General features: G+C 45.2%; 1 protein-coding gene across 5 annotated transcripts in view; it reads right to left on the bottom strand.

Moving 5' to 3' along the window:
* The window catches only part of ENOX1 (ecto-NOX disulfide-thiol exchanger 1), a 264,024-nt gene that overhangs the window by 35,333 nt on the left and 202,670 nt on the right, over positions 1-26,021 (bottom strand). For all 5 annotated transcript variants that reach the window (XM_035103500.3, XM_088676096.1, XM_035103504.3 and 2 more), the window contains 2 exons: positions 24,696-24,802; positions 15,316-15,436 (listed from right to left, as the gene is read on the bottom strand). In XM_035103500.3, the coding sequence (XP_034959391.1) occupies positions 15,316-15,436; positions 24,696-24,802 (228 nt within the window). The remainder of the gene's footprint in view (positions 1-15,315; positions 15,437-24,695; positions 24,803-26,021) is intronic.

Genomic DNA, 26,021 nt, shown 5'->3' with positions numbered 1-26,021 from the left:
AAACGGTTGACGGGCAACTTCCGAGTCCTTGCCGCCTTCCTTTCTTAGCATTATTTCCTCTCGAAACTACACTAAATGCAGTTCCCTTTCTAATAGAGGACTATCCTCTGCAAAAATCGGACACATGTCCACCTTTAAATGTATGTTTTTTTCCGGTGAGTCAAATGCAAAGTCAGATTACAGTGGTTGAGGGCCCTGGTGCAATTACCCAAAGTGGGCCCCTTTCTTTCTCCCCCCAAAAGGTGCCACACAGCAAGTCTGAAGACTTATTTATTACAGCATAAGCTTTTGTGGAGTACAATATTCTTTTGCTGGCAGAGTTTCACAACTCTCAGCAAAACACCAGGAAACAACATTTTGCCAACTTTAATGAACAAAAACATAAATACTCTGAATATGTGTCGTTACACAGATTAAACTTTCTTTCACTTAATTCATCTCCGTTTTTGCTCACCTCCTCTCCTCTTGTGAAGATAGCTAAGGGAGCATGAAATGGCTGGAAACCATTTGCCATACTGTAAACTGCGCTTTACAATAAACTGCCCTGTGATCTTCAGATGAAGGACAGTGTGGAGATTTAATTAATGAACTAATAAATAAATGATAATAATAGGGTTCCTTTTATGGGAGCGATGTATCTTTGTACGATACTGAGTCATGTTCTTCTGCCCCCCCCCCCCAATGAGTACAGCCTCAAGGCTTGAACCAGTCTGAATCTGGCCTGATGGCTGCATGTTCCAGATGCATAAATCCCACTTGTGTTCAATTGAGCTTATGCCCAGGTTAGTGTGCACAGGCGGCTGATTCCTAAGGAGTTATTTTAGGCTTGTAGCCACCAGGGCCGAGAGGAAACTCCGCTGTCCTGAAGCATCAGTATTTTTATTTTGTGTACTATTCAACAGAGAGAGAGAGAGAGAGAGAGAGAGAGAGAGCACTTTTCAGCTAAAAAAGCTTATGGAGTGCAGTAATAAGACAAACCATCCTAATAAAAAAGCAATTGCTCCAGTTGCACCACAGATATTCTGGCCTTGGTCAAACAGCAGCTTTGAAGGGTGAATAAAATTAGAGAAATGGCACTGGGGAGGGGGGAGTTTAACTCCCGCAGCCTGTGTCCCAGCCCCAGCCCAGTATGGCATCCCCTATAGCTGCTTTTTAACAAAAAGAGGAATCAAATAATGCAGTGGTATCCAAACTTTTTTCAAAGAGGGCCAGATTTGATGAAGTGAAGGGCTGTGAGGGCCGACCAAAGGGCTGACCAGAGTTGTTGAGGTTTTTTAAGGATTGAAGTTGCTGAGGTTTTTTTTTAGGATTTTACCCCAGGAAATAAACTGCCACCGGGGCCGGATTAAGCCCACAAAATGGACTTTGGACATGCCTGAATGACCGCTCCCAACATCAAGTGGGGGTGCCTTTTGTGTAGTCGGGCGCAGCCCCCTGGATCCCAGTGCGGCTCCTGGTAGTTTGGGCTGGCTTCATCCTCCCCGGGCTGGATACCTTGAGGTCTCCGCCTACCTCAGCCAATCGCCCAATCCCGCCTGGGGAGGCGTTGTCAGGGGATTGGCCAGGAAAGGGGAGGGACCGCCCTGCCCACACAACAGAAGGGGAATCTTTCCTGCGAAGCGGCAGTTGCCTGGCTCATTTTGGCCTTCAGACAGAAGCTGACTAGTCTGCCTTCTAGCAGAGTCACTGCACTTTCAGCTTCAGCCCTCTACAACAGGGGTGGGGAACCTCCGCCCCACAGAACAATATTGCCCCAGCAGGCCTCCCCATTTGGCCCACCAGGCCATTTTGGGACAGCCACGGGCGCCCTCCCTACACCTTTCACCCTACATCATGCCAGGGGTGGGATGGGTAAAGGCAGGAATTCAAAGGAAGTTTAACATGGGTGACCAATGGTTTGTTTACTGGAGCCAGGCAAATTCCCATCAGTGGTAAGATGGGTGGTATGAGTCTGCATCGTTGAAGGTTTCCATTCAATGGAAACCATTTTTCTCTCCCGAACCACCATCATGCCCAGACACCACGTAATAGCCCTGAATAGCATCAGGCCATCAGGTCAGCTAAACTTCCCTTCTTTTAATTACTTTGGAGATTGGGATGAATTACGACTGTGGTGATTGGTCTCCCAATTAATATTTCAACTGGAATGCAAACTGACTGCTGGCGGAAGAAGAGGCATTAACAAACAGACTGAAAAATAAAGCGAAAAGCTAATTCTAATTGTTTCAGACTTAGAAAAATTATTAGAAAGATTAAAGGCACTCCTGAAATAGACAGATGCAAATTTTCAAGGTGGAGACTGTTAACAAACTAACAAAACACACCACTGATTGTTGGCATTGTGCAGCAATTATTGGAGGGGCAATGGAAAGAGCTCAGAGCCAAGACAGATAAAATGGTGAATGGAAATTGATCTGAGAAAGATCAGACCAAAGAATACACAGAGCCTTTTTCTTTGGGGGGGGGGTGTGTACTGATCAAGATCTGCCAGAACAAGAGTGGAATAGTAAAGCGGGAGGTAGCAGATGATGAAATGGAGAGGACCTCCACACAAGTGCCTAGAAGAGCAAACCAGACAAACAGTGGAATTATGATGAAACCATTGACAGAGACATTAAGAAACATTTTGAGATGGCAGAGATAGAAAAGAGAGAGAAAGGATTCTGTGCACAATTTGGAGTGAATTAAGAGCGGGGGGAAATATGGTGATACACTTGGAAAAAGAATGGAATAAATGGAAAGAGAAGGAGCTTCTTTCTCATTCTCTCCTGTTAAATTAGGATGTGAAATCATGGTCAACTTACAAAGGGATTGGAAGATATGGAATTGGGTAGGAATTAATTAATATACAACTATTAAATACCTGTAACTATGGCCTATCATGCTAATAAGGGACCCAGGTGGCACTGCGGGTTAAACCACTGAGCCTAGGGCTTGCTGATCAGAAGGTTGGCGGTTCGAATCCCTGTGATGGGGTGAGCTCCCGTTGCTTGGTCCCAGCTCCTGCCAACCTAGCAGTTCGAAAGCACGTCAAAATGCAAGTAGATAAATAGGAACCGCTACAGCGGGAAGGTAAACGGCGTTTCCGTGTGCTGCTCTGGTTTGCCAGAAGCGGCTTTGTCATGCTGGCCACATGACCTGGAAGCTATACGCCGGCTCCCTCGGCCAATAATGCGAGATGAGCGCGCAACCCCAGAGTCGGTCACGACTGGACCTAATGGTCAGGGGTCCCTTTACCTTTACCTTTATCATGCTAATAATGGATGGAGATAAATTCGACATACTGGACTGGACGAAGACTATTCTTAACATTTCACAATAATAACAACTGGAGAATCCCTTTTGGACTTTTTGTGTGGAAAGGAGAATGAATTAACTGGGGATGTCTGGGGTTGAGTACTGGGAAAACATCACCTAGCAGAATGAGGAACAGCTGGATATTAACTTGGAATGCGGCTAGAAACCATCTATTTCAGAAGTGCATAAAATCTATTACAATTCATTTCCTCATTAAAATATTTTGCCACACATTGCTCATGGTATAAGAAGAAAGCCATTTAATTAGGGCACAATTCTGTCAAAGTAAGTCACTTTTTCATACCTTGAAAATCAGTGCTTAATTTTAGATAGAGCATGCCTTGCTTATGTGATCTTTTATACCTCTATCCTGAGGCTCGATGTATTATTAGCTACAAGTATTCAGTATATAACTACCAGGGTCTCTTAATTTCAAACCGTATGCCTCGATCCCACTGATGCCGGGCAATTTAGCCTGCACAAACATTTAGTCACAGTTTTTCTGACTATTACATCACATTTCATTATGAAGTATATTACTGCAAGGTAAATAATAAACGATAAATGATAATGCTTGTGAAAAAGTAGCAATATTTTCTTGTGGGGAAAAGACAAGCATTTCTTTTATGTTAGTTTATAATTTTATTTTGCTAAACTACTGTTATTATTATTTCCCAATATTTTTATGAACTGTTTCTATTCCAGTACTACAGTGTTAATTTTGTTCAAGCAAAGGCACCAAAATATATTTTAGCATCTTGTCAAAATGAGAGACTAAGAGTGTCGATAAAAATGACACTAAAATAAATGTAAATTTAGATTGCTGTCACAAGTGGCTGCTTGCTTTTGTGAAGATGTTGGGTTGCTATAGAGTTTTCCATAGCAACCTTGCATCTTATTATATGAATAATCCCCTTGGTGTCCTTAAAGCCTGCTAAGAAAACAGGATTAAATCTATTCTCATATGTAATGATCCTGCATTAAACCTTATCAGGATGAAAAACCAGAAAACATAATAAAATGTAATCTAGATAATAGCTTTTCTGGCAGTTCAAAGGCATCAAAGCACCCTAGGCATCTCAATACAGTTTGTAGTTAGGCCGTCAATTTTTCCAAAGCCCTTATTAAATACGTCTCCTTGAAAGTTCTATTTTCTTTTTCCCTTTCTTAAAAAAAAACACCCCAAGAATAAGGTTAATAAACCTTTCATTGCTGCTGTGATGAATTGAAGTATGACGGTGTCCTTTGATATGCTGAAGTCAGGAACTTTGCGACACAACAAAAGCTCTTCACTGAAAAGACGTCTCCCGCTTTGCCCTAAATATCTTGTGTGCTTTGTGTCCCTTGCCTGCTTTGTGATATGTACCTTGCAATAGAGAGTGCCTAATTTCAAAGCAAGGATGCCTAACCACCTTTGACCTGAGGGCCAGGTTCACTCACCAAGGGCTGCACCCTTTCGGTTGCGCACAGCCCCTCCTCCTCAGCTGATTATTGCCCCCTCCCCACTCATGAAATGATCAATCTGATCACTGAGGAAGTAGCAATTCACATCCCTATCAGGATAGTGTCCTGTTCTTCTCTTCCTCTACTTCTTTTTTAAAAATATTTTTTGCCACTGCCACCCAAATTGTCATTCCATGAATGCATCAATATGGACAAGCTGGGTTGTTGTTTTATAAAATGGTTTTTATAACACCTACATACCAAAAAATAAAGGATCAATGAAAGGTTAGACAGAAACAACAATTTATAGTCTAATAACCAAAATCTAAATATGAAGATACTCCTCAGAATGGATTGCACTGGTAATGTTAGTTCGTAAGAACTCACGAGCCTGGTCTTTTTGATTCTGCTCGTAATATCGCCAACATTCATAAATAGGATTCATATATGCATGCACCCATCTTATAACACTCAAATTACAAACTGAGCAGTTTGCCACAGATGTTCTCTTTCAGCCCAGAATGTTAAATATATCCACATTTAGCAGACCAGATGCCTTAAGTCAGCTATTTTGTAGCTGCCCGCACAGAAGTTATTTAACATTAATAACTTACTCTCAAATGAAACTCCCATTGGTTTGGTTCACATGTTACACTAAGCGAAACCACAGCTTAATGTGAATGAATGAGCATGTGAGTTCTGGGAGTGGAGATTGGGTCTGCTTCGTTCCTCCCTGGTAATTTTGCTGCTGTGCTGGCTCAAGGTGCCATCCAAACCCAAGTTTAGCTCTCCCCTGAGCTGTAACCAAGGTCTTGTGTTCTGTGATTTCCAACTTGTGGTTTGTCCATGTCAGAGGTGCTGATGTGGCTACTCTAGAGTAACGACTCCTCGCAGCATAGTCCTTTTAGACTTTTATTAAGTGCTGATTATTTACAGTGCTCAGAGCGATCTATATACATGCTTACGGTGAGGTGTCCGAATGGAGATTGGCGCGTTTTCTTCCAGCAAAGAAGCCTTGGGAGACCCAGCCTCTTCCCCCTACGTTTTCTGCGCAATTCCGGAGTTGGGGGAATTGGCCTTCCCCCCGGGCTCCCCCCTTCCTGTCCCACCTGGGTCATGGGCTCCGCAACCTTGCCTGAGCCTCGGACACCACTTCCTGATTCTCCGCTGGAGGCAGAGCTCTCCCTGCTCTCCCCAGCGCTTGGGGATGGGCTGGAACTTAAGATGGGAGGGGCTTCCCTGTATCCCTTGTCCCTCACAGTCCAGGATCTAAACTAGGAGCCATGGCTCAGATGACACATTAAGTTAAACCATGGCTTGGCTCAGTGCCACACAACCAGAGAGGAGGGAAGGAGCTGCTCTCTTTTCTCCTGGAACCTGCACTCGTGAATGAATAATTCAAGCTAATGCTTATTCTCTATACGTAAGTGGTCACTGACTGACCTAGTCCTAAAACAGCCTGCCAAACAATGGCAACTTTCTACTGGAGGGTCTTTGCATTTCTGAAGATCCCCCAGTCATAGCTGCCAAGTCTCCCGTTTCCCCTGGAAAATCCCCATTTTCCCAGCTGTTCCTAGCTGAAAAATTGGATTTTTTGTTTTTCCCTGGTTTATTCTGGCACGGCGGCCATTTTGGAACTGGGCGGAGCATGCTCAGAAGTGACTTTTGATGCTGCTTTGCCCAGTTCCAAAATGGCCACCGCGCCAGAAGTCGCACTGCAGCCATTCAAACACTGAAAAAGTTTCAAACACTGAAACTTTTAACAGTAGGAGGTTCAATATCTTATTGAGATGCTTGACCATCTTGGCTGTGAGTCCTGGAAGACCTGCTCCCTGCTTTGCAGGCATTTCCCCATGGGCTCTGACTAACTTCAGCTGCCAAAGCTGAGGCTGCTGAACAGACTCTTGGACAAGAGTATTTTTAGGGGCGAGGGTCACTGTGTACTTTTTGATGCATTTTATTTATTGTTTGTGTACAAAATCTAAGCAGACTGGACCCTGCATGTTTTAGACTGTATTCTCTGTTATGTTCCATGGGGAGGAACCACACACTTAGAATACACATGTCCTACAGCAGGCACCCCCAAGATGTTTTGGACTACAATTCCCATCTTCCCCGACCACTGGTCCTGTTACCTTGGGATCATGGGAGTTGTAGGCCAAAAGATCTGGAGGGCCGCAGTTTGGGGATGCCTGTCCTACAGAAAGTCACAGGTTCAGTCCTTGGCATATCCAGTTGAAGGAATCTCAGAAAGCATACTCAGGAATAAAAAATGTTGCGGCTCTTTTGTATGAAATGTATACTTCTTTGTGCATTCTGCAATTTCCTGAGAAAGACGGAAAGACTTGGGGAGCTGTGCCATTCAGGAGACATTACATGGCAGTAAAACTCAGTCTAAGGCAGCCTCATACATCCACCCCACTCTTTATGGTCCGGTACATCTCTCTCTCTCTCTCTCAATCTTTCTCTCTCTCTCTCTCTTCCTCCCTCCCTCCCTCCCTCTCCCTCTGAGCTCTCAGTGAACCAAGCAGAAAAGGTAGTGTGGCCTATAGTTAGGTCTAAGCCAGATGCTCCTTCATTTAATAAAAGGCTAATGCAACCGTGCTGAATAGCAGAAATGGAAAAACAAACACCACATATCTACTTATGATGTTGGCCAAGGAAGAAACTTGGCTTCCTTAATACAGTGAAATAATTAGGGGTGATGCAGTTACCCAGGGCTGGCCCTAAGGCAAGGCTGGGTGGCACAATGCGCCAGGGCACCGGGCCGCCAGGGGGCGCCGCGCTGCTGCGCCCGCCAGACAGCCGCGCTGGGAAACGGGGGGGGGGCGTCGGAGGGATCTTCGCACCACGGCGCCAGATATGCTTAAGACGGCCCTGCAGTTACCATCTGACATTTGTGACCCAAACATAGCGTACAAAAATGCATTAAATTATGTAAAGTCGTGCCTCTATTTAGGGAAAATACCCCACACAAATACATTACGTCAGGGGATTTATTATTATTATTATTATTATTATTATTATTATTATTATTACTATTATTATTGCAAAATTCATACGTTTTTCCCCCTGTCGACTTTGAACTGATGCGGATTTGTTGATACCTGCATGTAGCCACTTTTCACATGATGAGCATCTCTGACAGCCAAGCTCTAAACATAATAAAATAACCCAGGGGCAACACTGCAGGATTATGACTTATCCCAAAATGTTTGACAGTGGTCAAGCAAGCTCATGGCTAGTGATGCTCTCGGTTCTTCATTTTGTGCCCCTCTGTTAGAAAATACACCCCCCCCCCACATTTAATACCATTTTTCTGCTAAAGCATTTCACTTACTGGAGCTGTAATAGACGACCTCTGTGTGCCACTGCTACATTAGGAACATAAGAATACTACCCTTCTACGACATGGGAAATTAGAAATATATCCTAGGGGTAAAAATCTTTCCAGCTAGCTGCATGCACACAGCTGCACTTCAATAATTCTTAAAATTACTTTCAGGGTCTCTTACTTCCAGATCTTTGCTCTCAGCGCCAAAAGGTAGGGGAGCGAGATCCTACAAGATGGTATTTGATCTACAGTTTTTATGGTTGGCATGAGTTTCTTCCTTCCAGAATTATTGCTTCTGTAGCCAGGCCTTAATTCTCCCTTTTTATATAAATTAATTTGGTCAGTGGCCCATTCTTTTCCCTTTCTCTTTTTAAACAAAGTCTTCTATGCAAGCAGACACTTTTGTTTTTCATTCCACTCTCTACCAGCAGCAATGCAAATGAGGCAGACTTTATGTTATGACAATCACCATTTTAGCTAAGTACATGCCATTGGTGAAAACGGAAGAAGACAAATGGGATGTTTCCCCTCCGGGAATCACCTCTGACTTGCAACTCCAAAAGCTGCTGCATTGTGGCCACACTTTGGAAACCCACCACAAATATCCATCCCGCTGCTGCTAAATCCGGATCAACTAATAATAATAATAATAATAATAATAATAATAATAATAATAATAATTTTTATTTGTACCCCGCCCATCTGGCTGAGACCCCCCCCCCCGGCCACTCTGGGCGGCTCCCAATCAAATATTAAAACAATACAGCATTAACAGAATTACAAAAGTCACAAACAGTACATAAACCACATCAAAAAATACACAACCAAATACACAACCAGAGATTTAAGAATCTCTGTTCTGCAAACCAGATGAGTCCATGTGCAAGGAAAGAAAGCAAATCTAGAAAGAATAGTCATTTCCCCCCAAATAGATCAATGCATCCCAAATAGCCCATTGTTACGGCACATTATCTCGCTTTTTCTACACAAACGCAAATGATATTTTACCGGGCATTCTTTATGCCTTTACTATGGTAAGGACTGTTCTGTTGTTGCAGACAAGATAATCCCAGTCATTTCCACAATGGAAGGAGTCCCACCTTTTGTGTCACTTTCAAAGGGAGACACATGCATGCAAACATGTAGAAGACAGCTGTCTGGCAGCAGCTATAGCTATACGTGCCCCCCCCCCCCGAGTTTAGGCTTCCCAAGAGTAAAACAGAGATCTCTCCTCCAAATAAAATTACAGAAGAGACATGTTGGCAAGCTGGGAGACCTGACTTTTCCCTGTCTGGGGTGAAATGGCCTTAGGGCCAACCTAAATTGCTATCCTAGGTCTAGATTAGTGACCCAGGACAGAACGGGTACCTGAATCTCTAAGTCGAGGACCAGTAAAGGTTAACTGTGTGGCATAACAACAAACAAGGTGATATGAACTGAAAGAGAAAACCAAGAACTCTGCCATGAAAAAAGAGCTGCAAACACATCGCCCAACGAAGGATAAATCCTTACAGAAAAGATGTCCACACCATGAACCGCTTGTGTGGTGCCCGAGAAATGCTCATGCAGAATGAATATGAAATGTACATTCTAAATATATCGTGTTTCTCCTAAAATAAGACGGGCCTCAAAAATAAGCCATGGCAGGCTTTTCAAGGGTAGAATAAATATAAGACATACCCCGAAAATAAGCCGGGGGGGGAGCAGGTCTGGATGGCGCCAAGGAAGAGAGGAAAAGGAAGTTTCCTGTCGGCGCCCTGAAACGGATGTTGCTGCCCCGCCAAATCACCCAGCAGCATGTCCCATGTGGAGTCACGACTGACCAGGAGCCGGCAAGAGCTGCAGCAGGACCCCCCGAGAGCCGACCAGCAGGACCCCGCGAGAGCCGCAGGTCCCGGCAGTACAGCGCGCCAAGCCCCAACCAAGCAGGACCCCACGAGGGCCGACCCAGGAGAGTCGACAACAGCGCGCCGTGCCGATCCGCAACCCAGCGGGACCCGGTGAGAGCTGTAGCGCGAGCCGCACGAAGCCCCAATTGAGCGGGAGCAGGGAAGAGGTGCAGCGCTCGCCGAGCCCCGACTCAGCAGGAGCCTGCAACAGCGCGCTACGCCGACCCCCGACACAGCAGGACCCGGTGAGAGGCGCAGCACACGCCGCACCGAGCCCTGACTGAGCGGGAGCCGGCAACAGCGCGCCGCGCCGTGCCCCTACTGAGCGGGAGCCGGCAAAAGGCGCAGCGCTCGCCGAGCTCCGACCCAGCGGGAGCCTGAACAGCGCGCCTCCCCGAGGTGAGAGCCGGTGAGAGCCAGCAACAGCCCGCCCCACCCCAACTGAGCAGGAGACCATTGGGACCCGGTGAGAGCCAGCAACAGCCCGCCCCGACTCAGCAAAAGCCGGCAAGCGGTGCAGCGCTCGCGGAGCCGAGCCCCGACCGAGGGGAGCCGGCAAGAGGCGCAGCAATCACAGAGCCGAGCCCCAACCGAGCGGGAGCCGGCAACAGCCGCAGCGTGCGCAACGCCAAGCCCCGACGGCAAGAGCCACAGTGTGCAGCGCACCATGCCAAGCCCCAAAGCCCAGTTTCAAAACACTACCGGTACAGTACCCTACTTTCTTTTCTTGCCTTGCCCACTTTACAAAATGCATGGTTAATAAAAAAATACTTAATAAAAAATAAGACATCCCCTGAAAATAAGCCGTGGTGTGTTTTTTTGGAGGAAAAATAAATTTAAGACGTGTCTTATTTTAGGAGAAACACGGTAGTTCTTTTAGCACCACACTCACAGCCCATTTGGGTCAGACATTCAACCGTTGCTTGAAGCTGAAGAGAAACCAGTTTGTGGTCAGAGAGGGTGTGCACAGGTCTTACTGGAAGAGCCTTGTGGCAACCGAGAAGCAGCCTTTTCGGGAAATGTGACTAGTTTCCCTGAAACACTGGGGAAAGGGGGTTCAAGAGATCAGCATCAGTGGCAGACTTTGGGGTCTCCAATTTCCGTGGTGCCCTGTGCAATGCCAAAATCCGGCGTCCCCCACATCTTGCCTTCCATTCTATATCACAGTTGCGACGCTCCCGGAGATGCCCCCACTCAGCGCAACTGAACGGGCATCTAACATTTGAAGGTGAGGGGAAGCACAGAGGGAGAAAGATATAGCCCCTTTCTTGCTCTCCCCCAACCACAAACAACAACAACAACAACAATTTATTGTTTATACCCAGCCACTCTGGGCAGCTCCCAACAGAATATTAAAAACACAATAGGGAACATAGGCTGTGTGAGAGATAACACTTTAGGATCTCATCCTATAAACCTGTGTTCCATGTGGTAATAAGATGTGGCAAACAGCTGTTAGGATTGTCAATGCCACTGTGGGTTAAACCACAGAGCCTAGGGCTTGCCGATCAGAAGGTCGGCGGTTCGAATCCCCACAACGGGGTGAGCTCCCGTTGCTCGGTCCCAGCTCCTGCCCACCTAGCAGTTCGAAAGCACGTCAAAGGGCAAGTAGATAAATAGGGACCACTCTGGCGGGAAGGTAAATGGTGTTTCTGTGTGCTGCTCTGGTTCGCCAGAAGCGGCTTAGTCATGCTGGCCACATGACCTGGAAGCTGTACGCCGGCTCCCTTGGCCAATAATGCAAGATGAGCGCCGCAACCCCAGAGCCGGTCATGACTGGACCTAATGGTCAGGGGTCCCTTTACCTTTTTAAGAGCAAATTCAGTTGGGGGCGACAGTTATCAAGTAATAATGTCTCAGTTGACTGGTAAAACCACAAGCTGTTGTGATCAGATAACAAATCTCAGGATGTGATTCAACATGATAGTACTGCAGAACACACTATGATATTATTTACTCAGAGATGGGATTACTCAGGTTCTTCTGAACGAGGTCCAGGTTCCCAGTTCTGTTTGGGTCTACACTTTTCTGTTATCATCAGTTAGGATTTCAACTTTACAAATTTAGAGAGGTGGGCTTCCTGCGGCATGGAGATGATTCGTGCATGGTGCCCAGAGGATTAGGGGGGAAAACCTACACTCAGTTGTAGGAGATTCCTGAACTGCAGCAATACAGCATAATACTTTTATCATGCCTGAATATTCTTCTGTAGTTAGTTCTACAATGAATATAATCCCATACTTATTTTGTTTCTGCTTGCTTAGGAAGAGTAATTTTGCTCTCACTTTTTTAAAAATATAGTTTTGTTCTGCTTCTCTCCTAGAATGTGAAGCGACTGCAAGTATAAAATTAAAAATGAATTCAATTTGAGTTATACGGATGTACATCAGAGTTAGAGACCTGTCAAATATACAGTTAAGCTTCTCTTAGGACTCATTCCAGGTCTGTGTCTGAGCATTCCTTCTTCATCTTCTGCCGCTATCATCTCTGGGAAAAAATCTGTGTTTTACTGCTGAATCAGAGCAAACAGCAATCAGGTTTCCGGCGGGTTGCCAATGGGAAAGCAGCAAGGCAAAAAAGAAAAAAATCTGCTTGGACACAGACCTGGAAATCCTGGACCTGTGCCTAGAAAAGGGCGACACAAAAGGAAGTGTGGATGAGCTCTAATGCTAACTAGGAGAAACAAAAATATAATTTGCTATCTAGGTTTGAAATCTTGGTCCTAAAGGAACCAGGGCAAGTAGGCTTCTCTGAGCCACACCTGCTTTCAGCTTCCTTAACTTGATGAGCCAAGTATATTTTAAATTTAGGGATAGAATTTATTTAGTTTAAATAAAAGTGGGAATCAAGTGACAACTTCCCAATGGGCACTTGCTGATCTTAACCACGTCACCACCATGGATGCCATGCCAAGGGCATGGATTTCAGGTGGGAAACACAGGGTTGTTGTTGTTGTTGTTAGAATCTATATATCTGCTCAGTTAAGATGTTCTCTGAAAAGCCCTGGGCAAATCTCAAACTCTCTGCTTAATCTACTTACAGAAGTATTAGAAGACTAAAGTTCTTCATAAAGGTAAAGGTAAAGGGACCCCTGACCATTAGGTCCAGTCGTGACCGACTCTGGGGTTGCGCGCTCATCTCACATTATTGGCCGAGGGAGCCAGCGTATAGCTTCCAGGTCATGTGGCCAGCATGACAAAGCCGCTTCTGGCAAACCAGAGCAGCACATGGAAACGCCGTTTACCTTCCCGCTGCAGCGGTTCCTATTTATCTACTTGCACTTTGACATGCTTTCGAACTGCTAGTTGGCAGGAGCTGGGACCGAGCAACGGGAGCTCACCCCGTCACAGGGATTCGAACCGCCGACCTTCTGATCAGCAAGCCCTAGGCTCAGTGGTTTAAACCACAGCGCCACCTGGGTCCCTAAAGTTCTTCATAGGAAAGACTAAATGCAAACAACAGAAAATGAACCAGAAAGGCAACAAACAAACAAAGAAAAAACTGGAAAAATCCCTCCCACCCCAAAACTCAACACCCACCCCAGCACAACTACCCAACTGCAGGCATAACATGCAGGTGGAGATTGCATTACAAATGAGCCTGAAATGAGTGTCTCAGTGGAGAATGTTTTTCCTTTCGCAAGTTTCAATTGTTGTTAAGCAACAGTGTAATCTCTTGTTTTGCAGGGCAATCCTAAAATGAGTGTGCAAAGTGATATACATGCAGATGGGGAGGGAGCAATTCAGGCAGGGGTGTGCCGAAATCTCTCCCATGCTTAGCCAGCGTGCCATGGGACAATGACTCAAGGCCTCCCGGAGACTCACTGTTTACTGGCACACCCTCAACGCTCTCCCTTTGGGGGCCTCCCAGTGTTAGAACTCTAATATTGGTTAGTCCAGAACTTCAGAGAAGGTCGTAGGAAGGGAGGCTCTGACATCAGAGAGGGAGATCCAATCTGTCCTAAGGCTTCCCTCCTAGCGATCGTAGAACTGCACTTTTGGACACATCACATATATAGCCCAGCTCTGATTTGAAGGAACAAAATCACTTTCTGGCAAGGTGTGGCAAATTGACGCAGTTTTGAAATGTTTATTCCTACCTGGCTGGCAAAGAGTTAATCCACCTCCAGCCTGACTGACATAGAATTCTGATGGGGGCGGGACTGTGCCCGGTTCAAAAAGGAGGGAGTGTCGGTTTGGTCAGTTAGGAGGGAGAGGGAGGAGGGTGTGGTGTGATGTGGTGTGATGTGGTGTGATGTGGTGGTGTTATATGAAGAAAGTGGAGAGGTCAGGAGACTGTGAATTTAGATAAGATTTAGGAAAACTTGAAGTTAAATGTTTGACTGAGGTTTTTTTTTGTACAACTGAAACAAGGCAGATAAATACATGACACGTTAAAGAAACACTTATGCTTTTAAGACAATAAAACTTCATCTCTGTTTTGCCAAAAAGGTTCGTCTTTATTATTCCAGCGAGGTACCAGGACTCACAGCCGTGGGGGCTCAAGAGAGGGCAAAACTCACCTCAGGCAGGGAGGTGGCAGTTTATGTCCTGGAGTTAAACGGAGGAGGCTTAGTAGGGTAACCTGAGGCGCCAAGAAGTTGCCAGAGTGAAAAGGGCAAACTTTTACAGTGGGGAATCAAACTGAGGGAGACCCTTTACTGTAGGCAAGAGGTTATTCCATCGGACAGCCTAGAGTTTCTTAAGGTACCAGGCCACGTAAGCTGGAAGGTTCTCCTTACTAAGGAACCCCATAAGTAAAAGGGGTTTATTTTTGAGGCGGCAGGAGAAGAGGGTGGGTGTTTTCCCCTCTGAATTCCTGTGTCGCATTGATAGTAAGAGAGAGTGGGACCCATCGTCACACAAGGCATTCTCTTTTAGGGTAGAAAATGGAAGGCTCAGTATTGGTGCATCCCTCACAAGTCATTAAGCTGATAACAGGGCCAATGTACAGGAACCTGAGGAACGATTACCATTAAGACACTTCCCACAAACATTTTCTCATAAATCAATAGGCTGTCCCAGAGTCCATTTTCTAGTTGGCCCTCTTCTTAATTAGCTATATAACCATGCACAAATGTTCTCAGAAAGTGGAATCCTTTACCTGTTGTTTCGACAGACTTTTGCTGAGGGGTAAAAGTCTGGTGCCAGTTTGTATAATAGCTGAAAGGTCAGAATTTGACAAATACGTTAAGTGGCCGTCATATTTTCTGGCCTGTGGAAGGTGCAGGTGGCTCCCCTCAACAGTATTAGCACACCGTGATTGTAGCAGAAAGAGCATTTACAATTTGAATAGATCCCTTTGATATTGCAAAAACAAACAAACTGTAAAGGTGGGGGTTTGCAGCTTTACCTGATTCATCCACTCTTAGTTTTTTACTACTGAGATTGTCAGTGCTGTCCTCATCAGACATTTCCATTTCTTCCTCCCGGCGGATTCCCATGAGCTGTTCACTGTGAGCATTCCTCAGTTCCTAAAAATGACAAAAGACCCAAACCTCACTTGGTGAGTTATACTGATTTCTTGGACAGCTCATCGGTTATAAACAGGACAAAATCCTTAAATAAAAAAAAGCACTGAAGGATTTAAAAGTGATTTAGATTGAGACACGTACATTGATATGTGGTTTTAAGTGGTAATTTTTCATTATTTCATTTTACAGTGGTACCTCGGTTTATGAACATAATTGGTTCCAGAAGTCTGTTCATGAACTGAAGCGTTCATAAACTGAAGCGAACTTTCCCATTGAAAGTAATGGAAAGTGGATTAATCCGTTCCAGACGGGTCCGCGGAGTACTCAACCTGAAGCGTACTTAACCCGAAGCATGAGTGTAATTGGTTCTGGAAGTCTGTTCATAAACTGAAGCATTCATAAACTGAAGCGAACTTTCCCATTGAAAGTAATGGAAAGTGAATTAATCCGTTCCAGATGGGTCCACGGTGTTCGTAAACCGAGGTGTTCATAAACCGAGGTTCCACTGTATGTTGTCAGCTAATTATATATTTTTTGAAGAAGATATCAAAATGTCACTAAACAATAATACATCTTAATATAAAATCAATTATAACATAAACATATAAATACGTTTAAAGCACTTCAGTTAAATGATGAGTAAAAGCTATTTGAATAGTTTTCCTGCCACAAGTAACTATATATTGGGCACAAGCCAATCTATTCAGAGTGACGGCTGATGGTCTATGATGGGCATATACCAGGAGTGCCGTGGGAAGGGAAACTGCTGTATGCCAAATACTTTGCTGGCAGTTTCAACTTTTGTTCGTTTGTGTGTGTGTGTGTGTGTGTTGTGAGTGTTCATAGCAACTGACTTTGCTGTCCATCAAGCCAAGGGTTCTGGAATCCTGCATCAGAAATCTTAGGATTCTTGGCCAAATAACCATCTGCTCTGAGATTTAAAAGAAGTTAAACAAGTACTGGTACCAAGAGTAGGAGGATTTCCACTACCTATTTAGTAAACTGTATCCTAGTCCTCCTGAAGGTTACAGACGTCAGGTCCTTGAGATATCGTGAGTTATCAGATTCTGTGTTGAATACTATGGTCTTATTTGCTAGTTCTGTGCAATGTGAAAGTTTCCATTGTCTTTTGACAGAAGGTGCTCCAATAAGAGTTGCTGCCTCACCTATTTTGTATGCGCTCCATACTGAGGAAGCAGGATCCCATCCTCCACATAATGCGTCTCTAAAATTGTGTCCGTATCAGACAGATTATAGTGCACCACAAGTAGAAAGATGAAGCCCCTAATCCCCTGTGGAAATGTGTGCATTTACGGAATAAATGTGGGGTTGAACACAGCCAATATCGCCGAAAGGGGTTGGAATAAATGTGGGATTGATTGAGCAGAGATGTTGCTGGGAGGAAAGGCTAGCAGGGAATGCAGTCAGCAAATGTAGGGCTTTAGAAAAGCTCAGATCACTTTTGTTCTCACAGGAAAGCGTAAGAGCATGTGTAATGGCTGCCTTCCTTAACAGCAGCAAAAGGAAGATTGAGGGAATTCCATTTTATCCTAATAATACTGTCAGGTGCAACACAAGGATGCAAGCCCAGTGATTAGTGCAGTGCTTTTCAGTCTGCAGACAGCTAATTTTTCTATCAACAAAGAGCCCAGTTCCCACAGAGGTGGTCTGAAATCTTTGAAACAAGGAAGAGAAGTCACTTTCAGGGGATAAATGTTACGGAAAGAACACGCTATTTATTCCTTAATGAGAAACTGAAAGAATTCCTCCGAGAGACGCACCCAGAGTTCATCAATAAATCTAACCCATTAAGAGTGAAGATGTGAATAGTAATCACTCCAAAGGCTCTGACGTGGATTGACGCATGTTTTTACATAAACATACTTGGATATTGCAGAATGTTTCTGGCACTGTAAAAATGGCAAGCGGGGGCCCCAAGGCAGGGCTGGGCCAACTGTGGCTCCCCCCCCCCAGCATGGCCAATAGTCAAGGATGTTGTTCAGCTGCAGTCTAGTAATATCTGGAGAGCAGCATCTTAGCTATCTCTGCTGCGATGAACCACACTTGTATTCTAAGATGTACAAACAACAGTCAGAGATAGTTGTGGAAGGGCCTTTTGGAATATTGCACCGATATCTGCATCGTGATAGTGGGACCCAGGTGGCGCTGTGGGTTAAACCACTGAGCCTAATGGCTTGCTGATCAGAAGGTTGGCGGTTCGAATCCCTGTGACGGGGTGAGCTCCCGTTGCTTGGTCCCAGCTCCTGCCAACCTAGCAGCTCGAAAGCACATCAAAATGCAAGTAGATACAGTAAATAGGAACCGCTATAGCGGGAAGGTAAACGGCATTTCCATGTGCTGCTCTGGTTTGCCAGAAGCGGCTTTGTCATGCTGGCCACATGACCTGGAAGCTATACGCCGGCTCCCTCGGCCAATAATGTGAGATGAGCGCGCAACCCCAGAGTCGGTCACGCCTGGACCTAATCGTCAGGGGTCCCTTTACCTTTACCTATCTGCATCGTGATAGGCATATTGTTAAACGTATTCCTAAGAATGGATGTGACCAGATTCGTTAAGTGCTGGATTCATATAACTACTCAACGAATACTATGTGCCCAAGAAGAATCAGTCTAGTGAAAATATGAAGCTGTCTTTACTCCTAGACATGATCCACCTAGGCAGGGCTGCCTACTCTGAGTGGCAGCAACAAGTCTCAGACCATGGGCCTTTCTCAAATCTGCTGCCTATGAGCTGTTAAGTGGATATGAAGGGGAGTGAATATTTTGTATGCAAAGGTTTGCCCTACTCCTTACCTTCCAAGTCCCGGACTGCAGAATCTGGGACCGGCAGCCGTGTGACACCGGAAGTGTCATCGACGTAACTTCCGGTGTCATTTTGCCCTTCTATGGGCACCAAAAATGGCCGCTGCCGGCTTCAAAAGTTGCTTCTATGCATGTCAGGAAGTGCGTCGACGCAACTTCCGGTGTCTCTCTGCCCATCTATGGGCACCAAAAATGGCCGCCGCCGACACCGGAAGTCGCGTCTATGCACTTCCGGACATGCGTAGATGCGACTTTTGATGCCGGCGGTGGCCATTTTTGGTGCCCATAGAAGGGCAAATCAGAAAGAAAAAAAATGGCCAGCGGCAGGAGAAAATAACGAAGAAACACAGGAAACGAAATGATACGGGAGGGCACCGGGAAAAGGTAAGTAAAAACGGGGGTTTCCCGGGGAAAACGGGGTGCTTGGCAGCTATGCCCTACTCCCGAGTTATGAGCCCTCCCTAAAGGGTTAACAAAATGAAGCTGCCTCATCCTGAATGAGAAAAAAAATGCTCCATTGAATCCTGTACTGTCTCATCGGATGGCAGCACCTTTCCAAAGTCTCGGGCAAGGGTCTTTGCCATTCAGAAATCATTTAACTAGAGATGCCAGGTTTTGAACCTGGAATTATTTGCAGGCAAATCATTTGCTCTACATCCCAGGTAAAGATATCTCGACAAACAGGTTGGCATTTCCCCTGCAAGCTACTTTTACCACTGAGGGCCTGCTCAGTTTGTGATATGGTGTTTTGGGAAGGGGAAATATGACATGTCAAAAGTATGTCCTTGAACCCTAATCAATGCCAGAAAGAATTCCAATTAAGAGGTAATATACGTGATGAAGTTAGAACAAAAATAAGGACTTATTTAATGCAACCGAATACCAAAACAATATGCTGGCATCATATAATTTGAGGTGCTGGATCGAAACCGATGAAGATTAGCTCCAGATCCCCCCCCCCCTAGCCTTCTGGCTGGGTTGTCAGCTGGGAACTGATGCCAATTACTGTATGTGCTTGCATGGAACAGCTGGCCATCAGATCGGAGCATGAAACATTTATATCAAGGAGAAAGAAGGGGAAGGCAAAGGGAAGAGGGTCTCCTCCGATACACCAGAAAGGCAGGAGTCACCTAAGAGAAAGGTAAATATTGACTTGAAGATATTGGCTGCGATGAAAAGATCCCACTGAACAACTGGAAGGCAGTTTTGTTTGTTGGGCGAGGATCACCCAGGGCCCTCTGAGAAGCAGAACGTTAGAGATCCCTTCAGAGCAGAAGAGAAACTACCCGGTACCAGCTTCCCAAACATGGAAACCCAGTGGCTTTCTGCTCATGCTGTGGGATCTTGGGATCCAAACCACAGGCTCCTCCTAAGGTGCTATCTCACCCCACCCCACCCGTATTGCTTTCAGATAACACAGCAACAAAAGACAGGAGAATAATCATTGCTAACTAAGCAAAGATGTTTTGTAGATTTATGTTACTAGAAAGACTGTTTTGCCGCATGAAAAATTCAGATGCTAACAAATTAATTCCCTCTTGAATATTGTGAATGGAGCTAATATGTAAAACAAACAAACTTCATAGTTTATATATCTTGTGGCAGATTAGAAAAGCAACAACTAGCAGCTTCCGGATTAACAAAATCTGATGCCATTGTTGCCCCTTGTATGAATTCTTAGTGCTACCCTTGCTAATAAATCAAGGCTACCATTATATATGAAGGACCCCATTATGAGGAAGCCATTTGATATGCACCATAACAGCAGAGATAATAAAGGGGTTCTTTTATTCATTTAGCTGTTGCATCCACTGTTCATTTGTTAATGGGCACTTAAAATGTTACCCAAATTATTTAGATCACAGCATAATTTTATTCCTTTTCAAGCTATAAACATGCAACACTTCTTTTACAAATATATTACAAAATAATTAAACAAATGCATCTTACCTTCTAAACTTTTTTGTTGTTAGGCAAGGAAACATTAAGAGGACTGTGGTGTTAATAACTGACATGCTGAACTAACACAGTGCTAAGCAAATTGATGTATACTATTCAAAAAAATTAGAGAAGCAGCAAACATTGTGGTACTTACTTTACAAAAAAAAAGTCTCATAGCGTTCTATACTGAATTTAAGGCAAAAGAAGCATGACCATTTAAACAAAGTTTGGTGACAATGCTGTTTGCTCACAATAGTTCCTTATTTCTTATCCTCTGAAAATACCTTTCTACAGGGGAGAGAATCGCTTTTGCAGTACTAAGTTTATTTGACAGTTATAATTCAATCGTGCACATGGTTGAACAGGTAAGTTACATTTTTAAACTGAAGACCGTCTTCCTTTCAACAAAGGTGTGAACATTCTGTGCATGGCTCTCCGTGTGAATGCAGATACGGTCTTTAATCCTTAATTAATGCCAAGTGTGACAAATTGAAGCACTTTTAAAATGTTTATTTCTGCCCGGCTGGCAAAGAGTTAACCCACCTCCAGCCTGACTGACTTAGAACTCTGATGGGGGCGGGACTGTGCCCGGTTTGAAAGGAGGGAGTGTCGGTTTGGTCAGTTAGGAGGGAGAGGGAGGAAGGTGTGGTGTGGTATTATGAGGTGGCTTGTATGAAGACAGTGAAGAGGCTAGGAAAACTTAAAGTTAAATGGTTGACTGAGTTTATTTTGTACAACTGGAACAAAGCTAATTAATAAATGACACGTTAAAGAATCACTTATGTTTTTAACAAAATAAAACTTCATCTCTGTTTTTGCCAAAAAGAGGTCCGTCTTTATTTTTCCAGCGAGGTACCAGGACTCACAGCCGTGGTGACTCAAGAGAGGGCAAAACTCACCTCAGGCAGGGAGGTGGCAGTTTGTGTCCTGAAGTTACACGGAGGAGGCTTAGAAGGGTAACCTGAGGTGCCAAGGAGTTGCCAGAGTGAAAAGGGCAAACTTCTGCAGTGGGGAATCCAACTGAGGGAGACCCTTTACTGGAGGCAAGAGGTTATTCCGTGGGACAGCCTAGAGTTCCTTAAGGTACCAGGTCACGCAGGCTGGAAGGTTCTCCTTACTTAGAAACCCATTAGTAAAAGGGGTTTATTTTTGAGGCGGCAGGAGAAGAGGGTGGGTGTTTTCCCCTCTGGATTCCTGTGTCGCTGTGATAGTAAGAGAGAGTGGGACCCGGGTTGTCACACCAAGGTTCACTGGGAGACCCACTCATTTCTGTGGCTTTCAGTTTCAGAAAAAGATATGCTTAGTCTTACTCCATATGATTTTAGTTTGTCTACTCCTCCCCCACGAGAAGCCCTGTTCTGAGCAGCCACGCTGCCCGTGAAACTCTGGTTTCAAGAACAAATCATTATGTAGTATAGGGGACGAGGGATACAAAAACTCAGGTCCCCAGTACACATTGGCATCCAAAACATTTGGCCTGGTGAATATTGACATTCTGGTGCTCGTGGAAGGGTCAGGATGTGGCCTCAGTGTGTGCCCAGGCAGATTCCACTCCCAAGGCAGAGCCTGCATGCACCCAGGGGTGGAGCTCACAGAAATAGTTGTCCCATGTCCCTAAAATTCCCCTACCTCCGAGCAACACCAGTCACACATGATTCCAAGCCCCTGCAGATCACAGCATGAGCCAGATTACATCAGAAAGCAGGAAACAACCTGCTTGCTGAGAATGTTGTGTAAGAAACTGAAGCCATGTTTGCCTGAACATGCACTGATTAAAATGAGGTCGTGGGCATGAGCACGGAACGAGTGCCATCCCTCGGCATCCCTGCACATGTTGAGCCTGGCCTTCCCATGTTCAACTGCAAAGCGCTGCAGGAGGGTTTTACTTAGGTTCTGTTGAATGCAAGTAGAACCCTCCACACGATAGGATGAGGCCCTGCTTCACTGGGGCCCACAATCATGTGGAGGATTCTACTTGCTTTCATGTTGAGACCTTTCCTGCTCAACACAGGGACTGAGTGGGTAGAGTTGACACACATGGGGGCATTGAGGAGGGAGCTTCTGTGTGTGGCCTCACCCTCGTCCCTATTTTTAAGCATTGTGGTTTCTGTTCAGCCACATATGCATGATAGGTTCAAGGACCTAGTCCCTCTCTAAGAGCAACGGAGGAAACAAGACACTTTTGCTCACTTGCTGTTTCTCTTACTTTATCCTCCCATACATAAATCTTGTATGAAGATTACACATAATATCATACAAAGCAAGTCCCAGGTGACCCGAGCTGAGAAGGTATGCTGACGTGATACCAGATACTGGGTCCTCGGAGGACCAACCGGACACTACGCAGGTCAAGGACCTTGAAGAGCAAGCGGCGTCCCTGGAAACCAGTGCTGAGATCCCCTTGAGGGGCTCTCTAGGAAGAGGCCTTTCTGAAGAACTCTTGGAGCTGTCAGAGAAGGAGAAGGTGATGCCACCCCTTAGTCCCTGAGAAGACTAGCACCCAAAATCCTGGGCCAAGGCCAAAGAACAACAACACAGCATGCACCTACAGACCCAAACTCCTTCACTACCAGCCATTGAGGTTAGGGTGTGGTCAAGGAGGGCAGAGTATAGAGGGTCTCCTTCCAGAGCCTCCCAGTTTCTGGAAATAACAGGAGTTTCTGGCTCTTGGTGCTAGTTTTCGTACCTTACTGGAACTCCCTTGCCTCTGGTTCACACTTTCAATCTAGACTGATTCTCTTGGCTTGTCTAAACTGTGCCCTGCCTTTACCCCCTGCTCTCCTGCATGGGTGTTTTGCTAAGAGGTGTATACCTCTTCTCAGTGGTCCTCAACCTTGGGCCTCCAGATGTTTTTGGCCTACAACTCCCATGATCCCTAGCTAGCAGGACCAGTGGTCAGGAATGATGGGAATTGTAGTCTCAAAACATCTGGAGGCCCATGGTTGAGGACCACTGCCTCTTCTCACTAGTCCCTAAGAGCACCCCCTGGAGTGTGGCAGACTGACCCTGCTCTTTCCAAGCCTTGCCATAGAGATTAATCCAGGCATCCCCAAACTGTGGCCCTCCAGATGTTTTGGCCTACAACTCCGGTGATCCCTAGCTAACAGGACCAGTGGTCAGGGAAGATGGGAATTGTAGTCCAAAACATCTGGAGGGCCACAGTTTGGGGATGCCTGGATTAATCTGTCCAAAATCTGGAGGCTTTCTACCATTCCTCTGTTGCTAACTGTCAAGCTGTATTCCCCCACAACTAATGGCCACTGCTCATCCAAGGGCAGGTGAGCAGGCAGTTACGTGCCGTGTCGGAGGGTGTCGGCTGCAGGGTTTTGACTCAAGGAGAGCAGGGTTGGGCAAAGGTAAAGCGAGTAAAGGCAGCCAGCTGGCATGACTCCTCCTCATCACCCATTTGCTGCCTATCCTCTCTCTTTACTACCTTAAGCATGCTTGCTGCTCAAGTATCTGACCTCAGGTAAGCCAGGCTCATCAATGCCATGATGCTACTCCAGGGATGCGGCCCAGGAAGACAATGAGCAGACAGGCCAACAACTTTTACTCAAGTGAGGTAGTGCTATGCACAGCCTCTACTTTTGTGCATCATCCTACCCAGTTTGCAGGTGTTTAATTAATTAATTGATTAGGAAAACTAACTTTAATTAGTTAGGAAAATCAGCTCTACCTTCTGGGACAGAGGAAACTCCCCCAAACCAGCCAACCTTTTTTCCCCCTTTGCAAGTTGGTTGGCAACCCTACTTGAAAACGGTAGCTGGGTTGTTGCAGAGAAAAGGAAGCAGGTCTCTCCTGTCACCTGGATTCTAGAAAATCTTGTTGCTTTCTAAGTTTGGCAAAAAAATATATATTTTAATGCAACCTTGTCAGGCTGCTGCTTAAAGAGAAAAGTTTGGAATTTTCTATAGTATTAGGGCTGTGGGTGAACCTAAAATACCTCATTGTGGCCAATGCAAATGATTTATTTTTATTTTGTCAAAAAATAAATGGGAGATGGGTCCTTCATTTTGTCTAGACTAATTATTAAGAAATCTAGATAGATCTCAACAGGAAAACCATTTTAATATGGAAAGTAATGAGAAATGAGAAAACTGCTTTGTCACAACATTGTTCAGTAATAGAATAAAATTTCAGTATAGATTATGGGCAGAGATAAAGCAATAATTTTAAAGTGGCCTGGCTAATTCCATCATTTCAGTGTTTTGGTATAGTAAATATGCTCCTCCAGGCAGTTCAGGCTTCTTGGAGGAGAAGGATCCCACATGACTCTCCACTGCAGTTTTATTTCAACTTACATCATTACAGAGTTGAATGGGACCCACAGATACTCTCTCAAGAGGTTGTATAGCCAGTTCCTAATTACTTTTCTCTGAAATTGCAGCAATTAGATATTGCTGAATGCAACACAACCAACTGCAGACACACTTGCTTCCCCACCTGCTTTAGTCCAGGCTATGAGATGATGGATAAAAGAGGAGAAATTCACCCACCTCAGAGTGCTTTCGCCAAATGTCTATGTTCTTGCGCTGAGCTTTCGAGAAATGGTCCCAAGCTTTTTGTCTGGTGGAGGCGTTGAAAACGGCCACAATCTGCTCAACTTTGGTGAACAAGGAAGTCAAACAAGACAAGCAATTTATGTTGTGAGCACTAGAGAAAGGCAAAACAAAGACACTAGGAGCTATGGATGGATGTCGCTGCTGAAACAACAGCACCAATATCCATCCAATCAAGTGTCTTTCTGTACTTACATTTCAGATTTGTTGGAGGTGTCCCCCTTCATGTCTGTCTCCATAACTTAGTCTACACAAATTGTGCACAGATTACTGAAAGATAAGCATGCATTTTCTCTGACTGTACTCTAAACAGACGTTTTCCAAGCTGCCGCCTGAGCCCAGGCCACAGCAACCACCTCATGACATTACCTCTCACCTAGATGTTATCTGTCCATTTAAAGAATGGCTTCTCACTTTTTGCGCCATGTCAGCAAGCATCTTACTTAGCACAGGAACTAAAGTGATCATTCCACACAACGAAGCTGCACAATGCAGCACTATGAGTTGGATTCAGGGATACACAGATCCATTGAGAGTTAAACGCGAGGGATATTTGCAGACATGGGGACAGCAGAACTTCCAAATCATATTTTTATTTTCCAGAGAAGAAACTTTGTGACTGCCAAGCAAATGTGCAAATGTGTTGCTGCAAATCAAATTCTGGAATGTCAAACCTGACAAGCAGGGGAGCAAAATGATCTCACAGACAAAACGGCGAGCTGCCCTGGGATTTCAGAAGCGAGGTGAAAGACACTCAGGCTTCTACCACCAACCAGGGAAGTTGCATCCCACCCACCCCTTCCAGGGAAAGCATTATAGCAATAGGCAGACCAGCTGCAGCCATTGGTCAAATGACTCTTCATCTGCTGCGGCCAGAAAGAAGGCTCAGCTCCAATTGTCAGTTGCCTGGAGCTGCAGGGAAGCACAGTCTGACCAGGGCACGGAGGGACTTAACCCCCTGTTTCCCAAGAAGAACACCATAGCAAGGGTGAGGCCAACCTGGCTCCATCCATTGGCCAGTGGAGAAGCAGAAAATATGCTCTGCTCCAGCTGCCAACTGTCACTGGGGCTATAGAGTTGAAGAGAAGTCTGGCCTCATTCATTGGTCAGGGAACTGGTGTCGCTGGGTAGCTTTTTAGCTTTGCTGCAATGTGTTGCAAGCAGTCTTAGAGATAATTTGATTGCAACATGGAGTAAAAATAAAACAAATAAAACAAAAAGGCAACACTTTTCAGTGTTTTTGGTACAGTGCATTTAGCTGCT

This window comes from Zootoca vivipara, chromosome 8 (genome assembly GCF_965207765.1).
Source record: "Zootoca vivipara chromosome 8, rZooViv2.hap1.1, whole genome shotgun sequence".
NCBI classification, from domain to species: Eukaryota; Metazoa; Chordata; class Lepidosauria; order Squamata; family Lacertidae; genus Zootoca; species Zootoca vivipara.
This window is presented reverse-complemented; position numbering and strand designations above follow the sequence as displayed.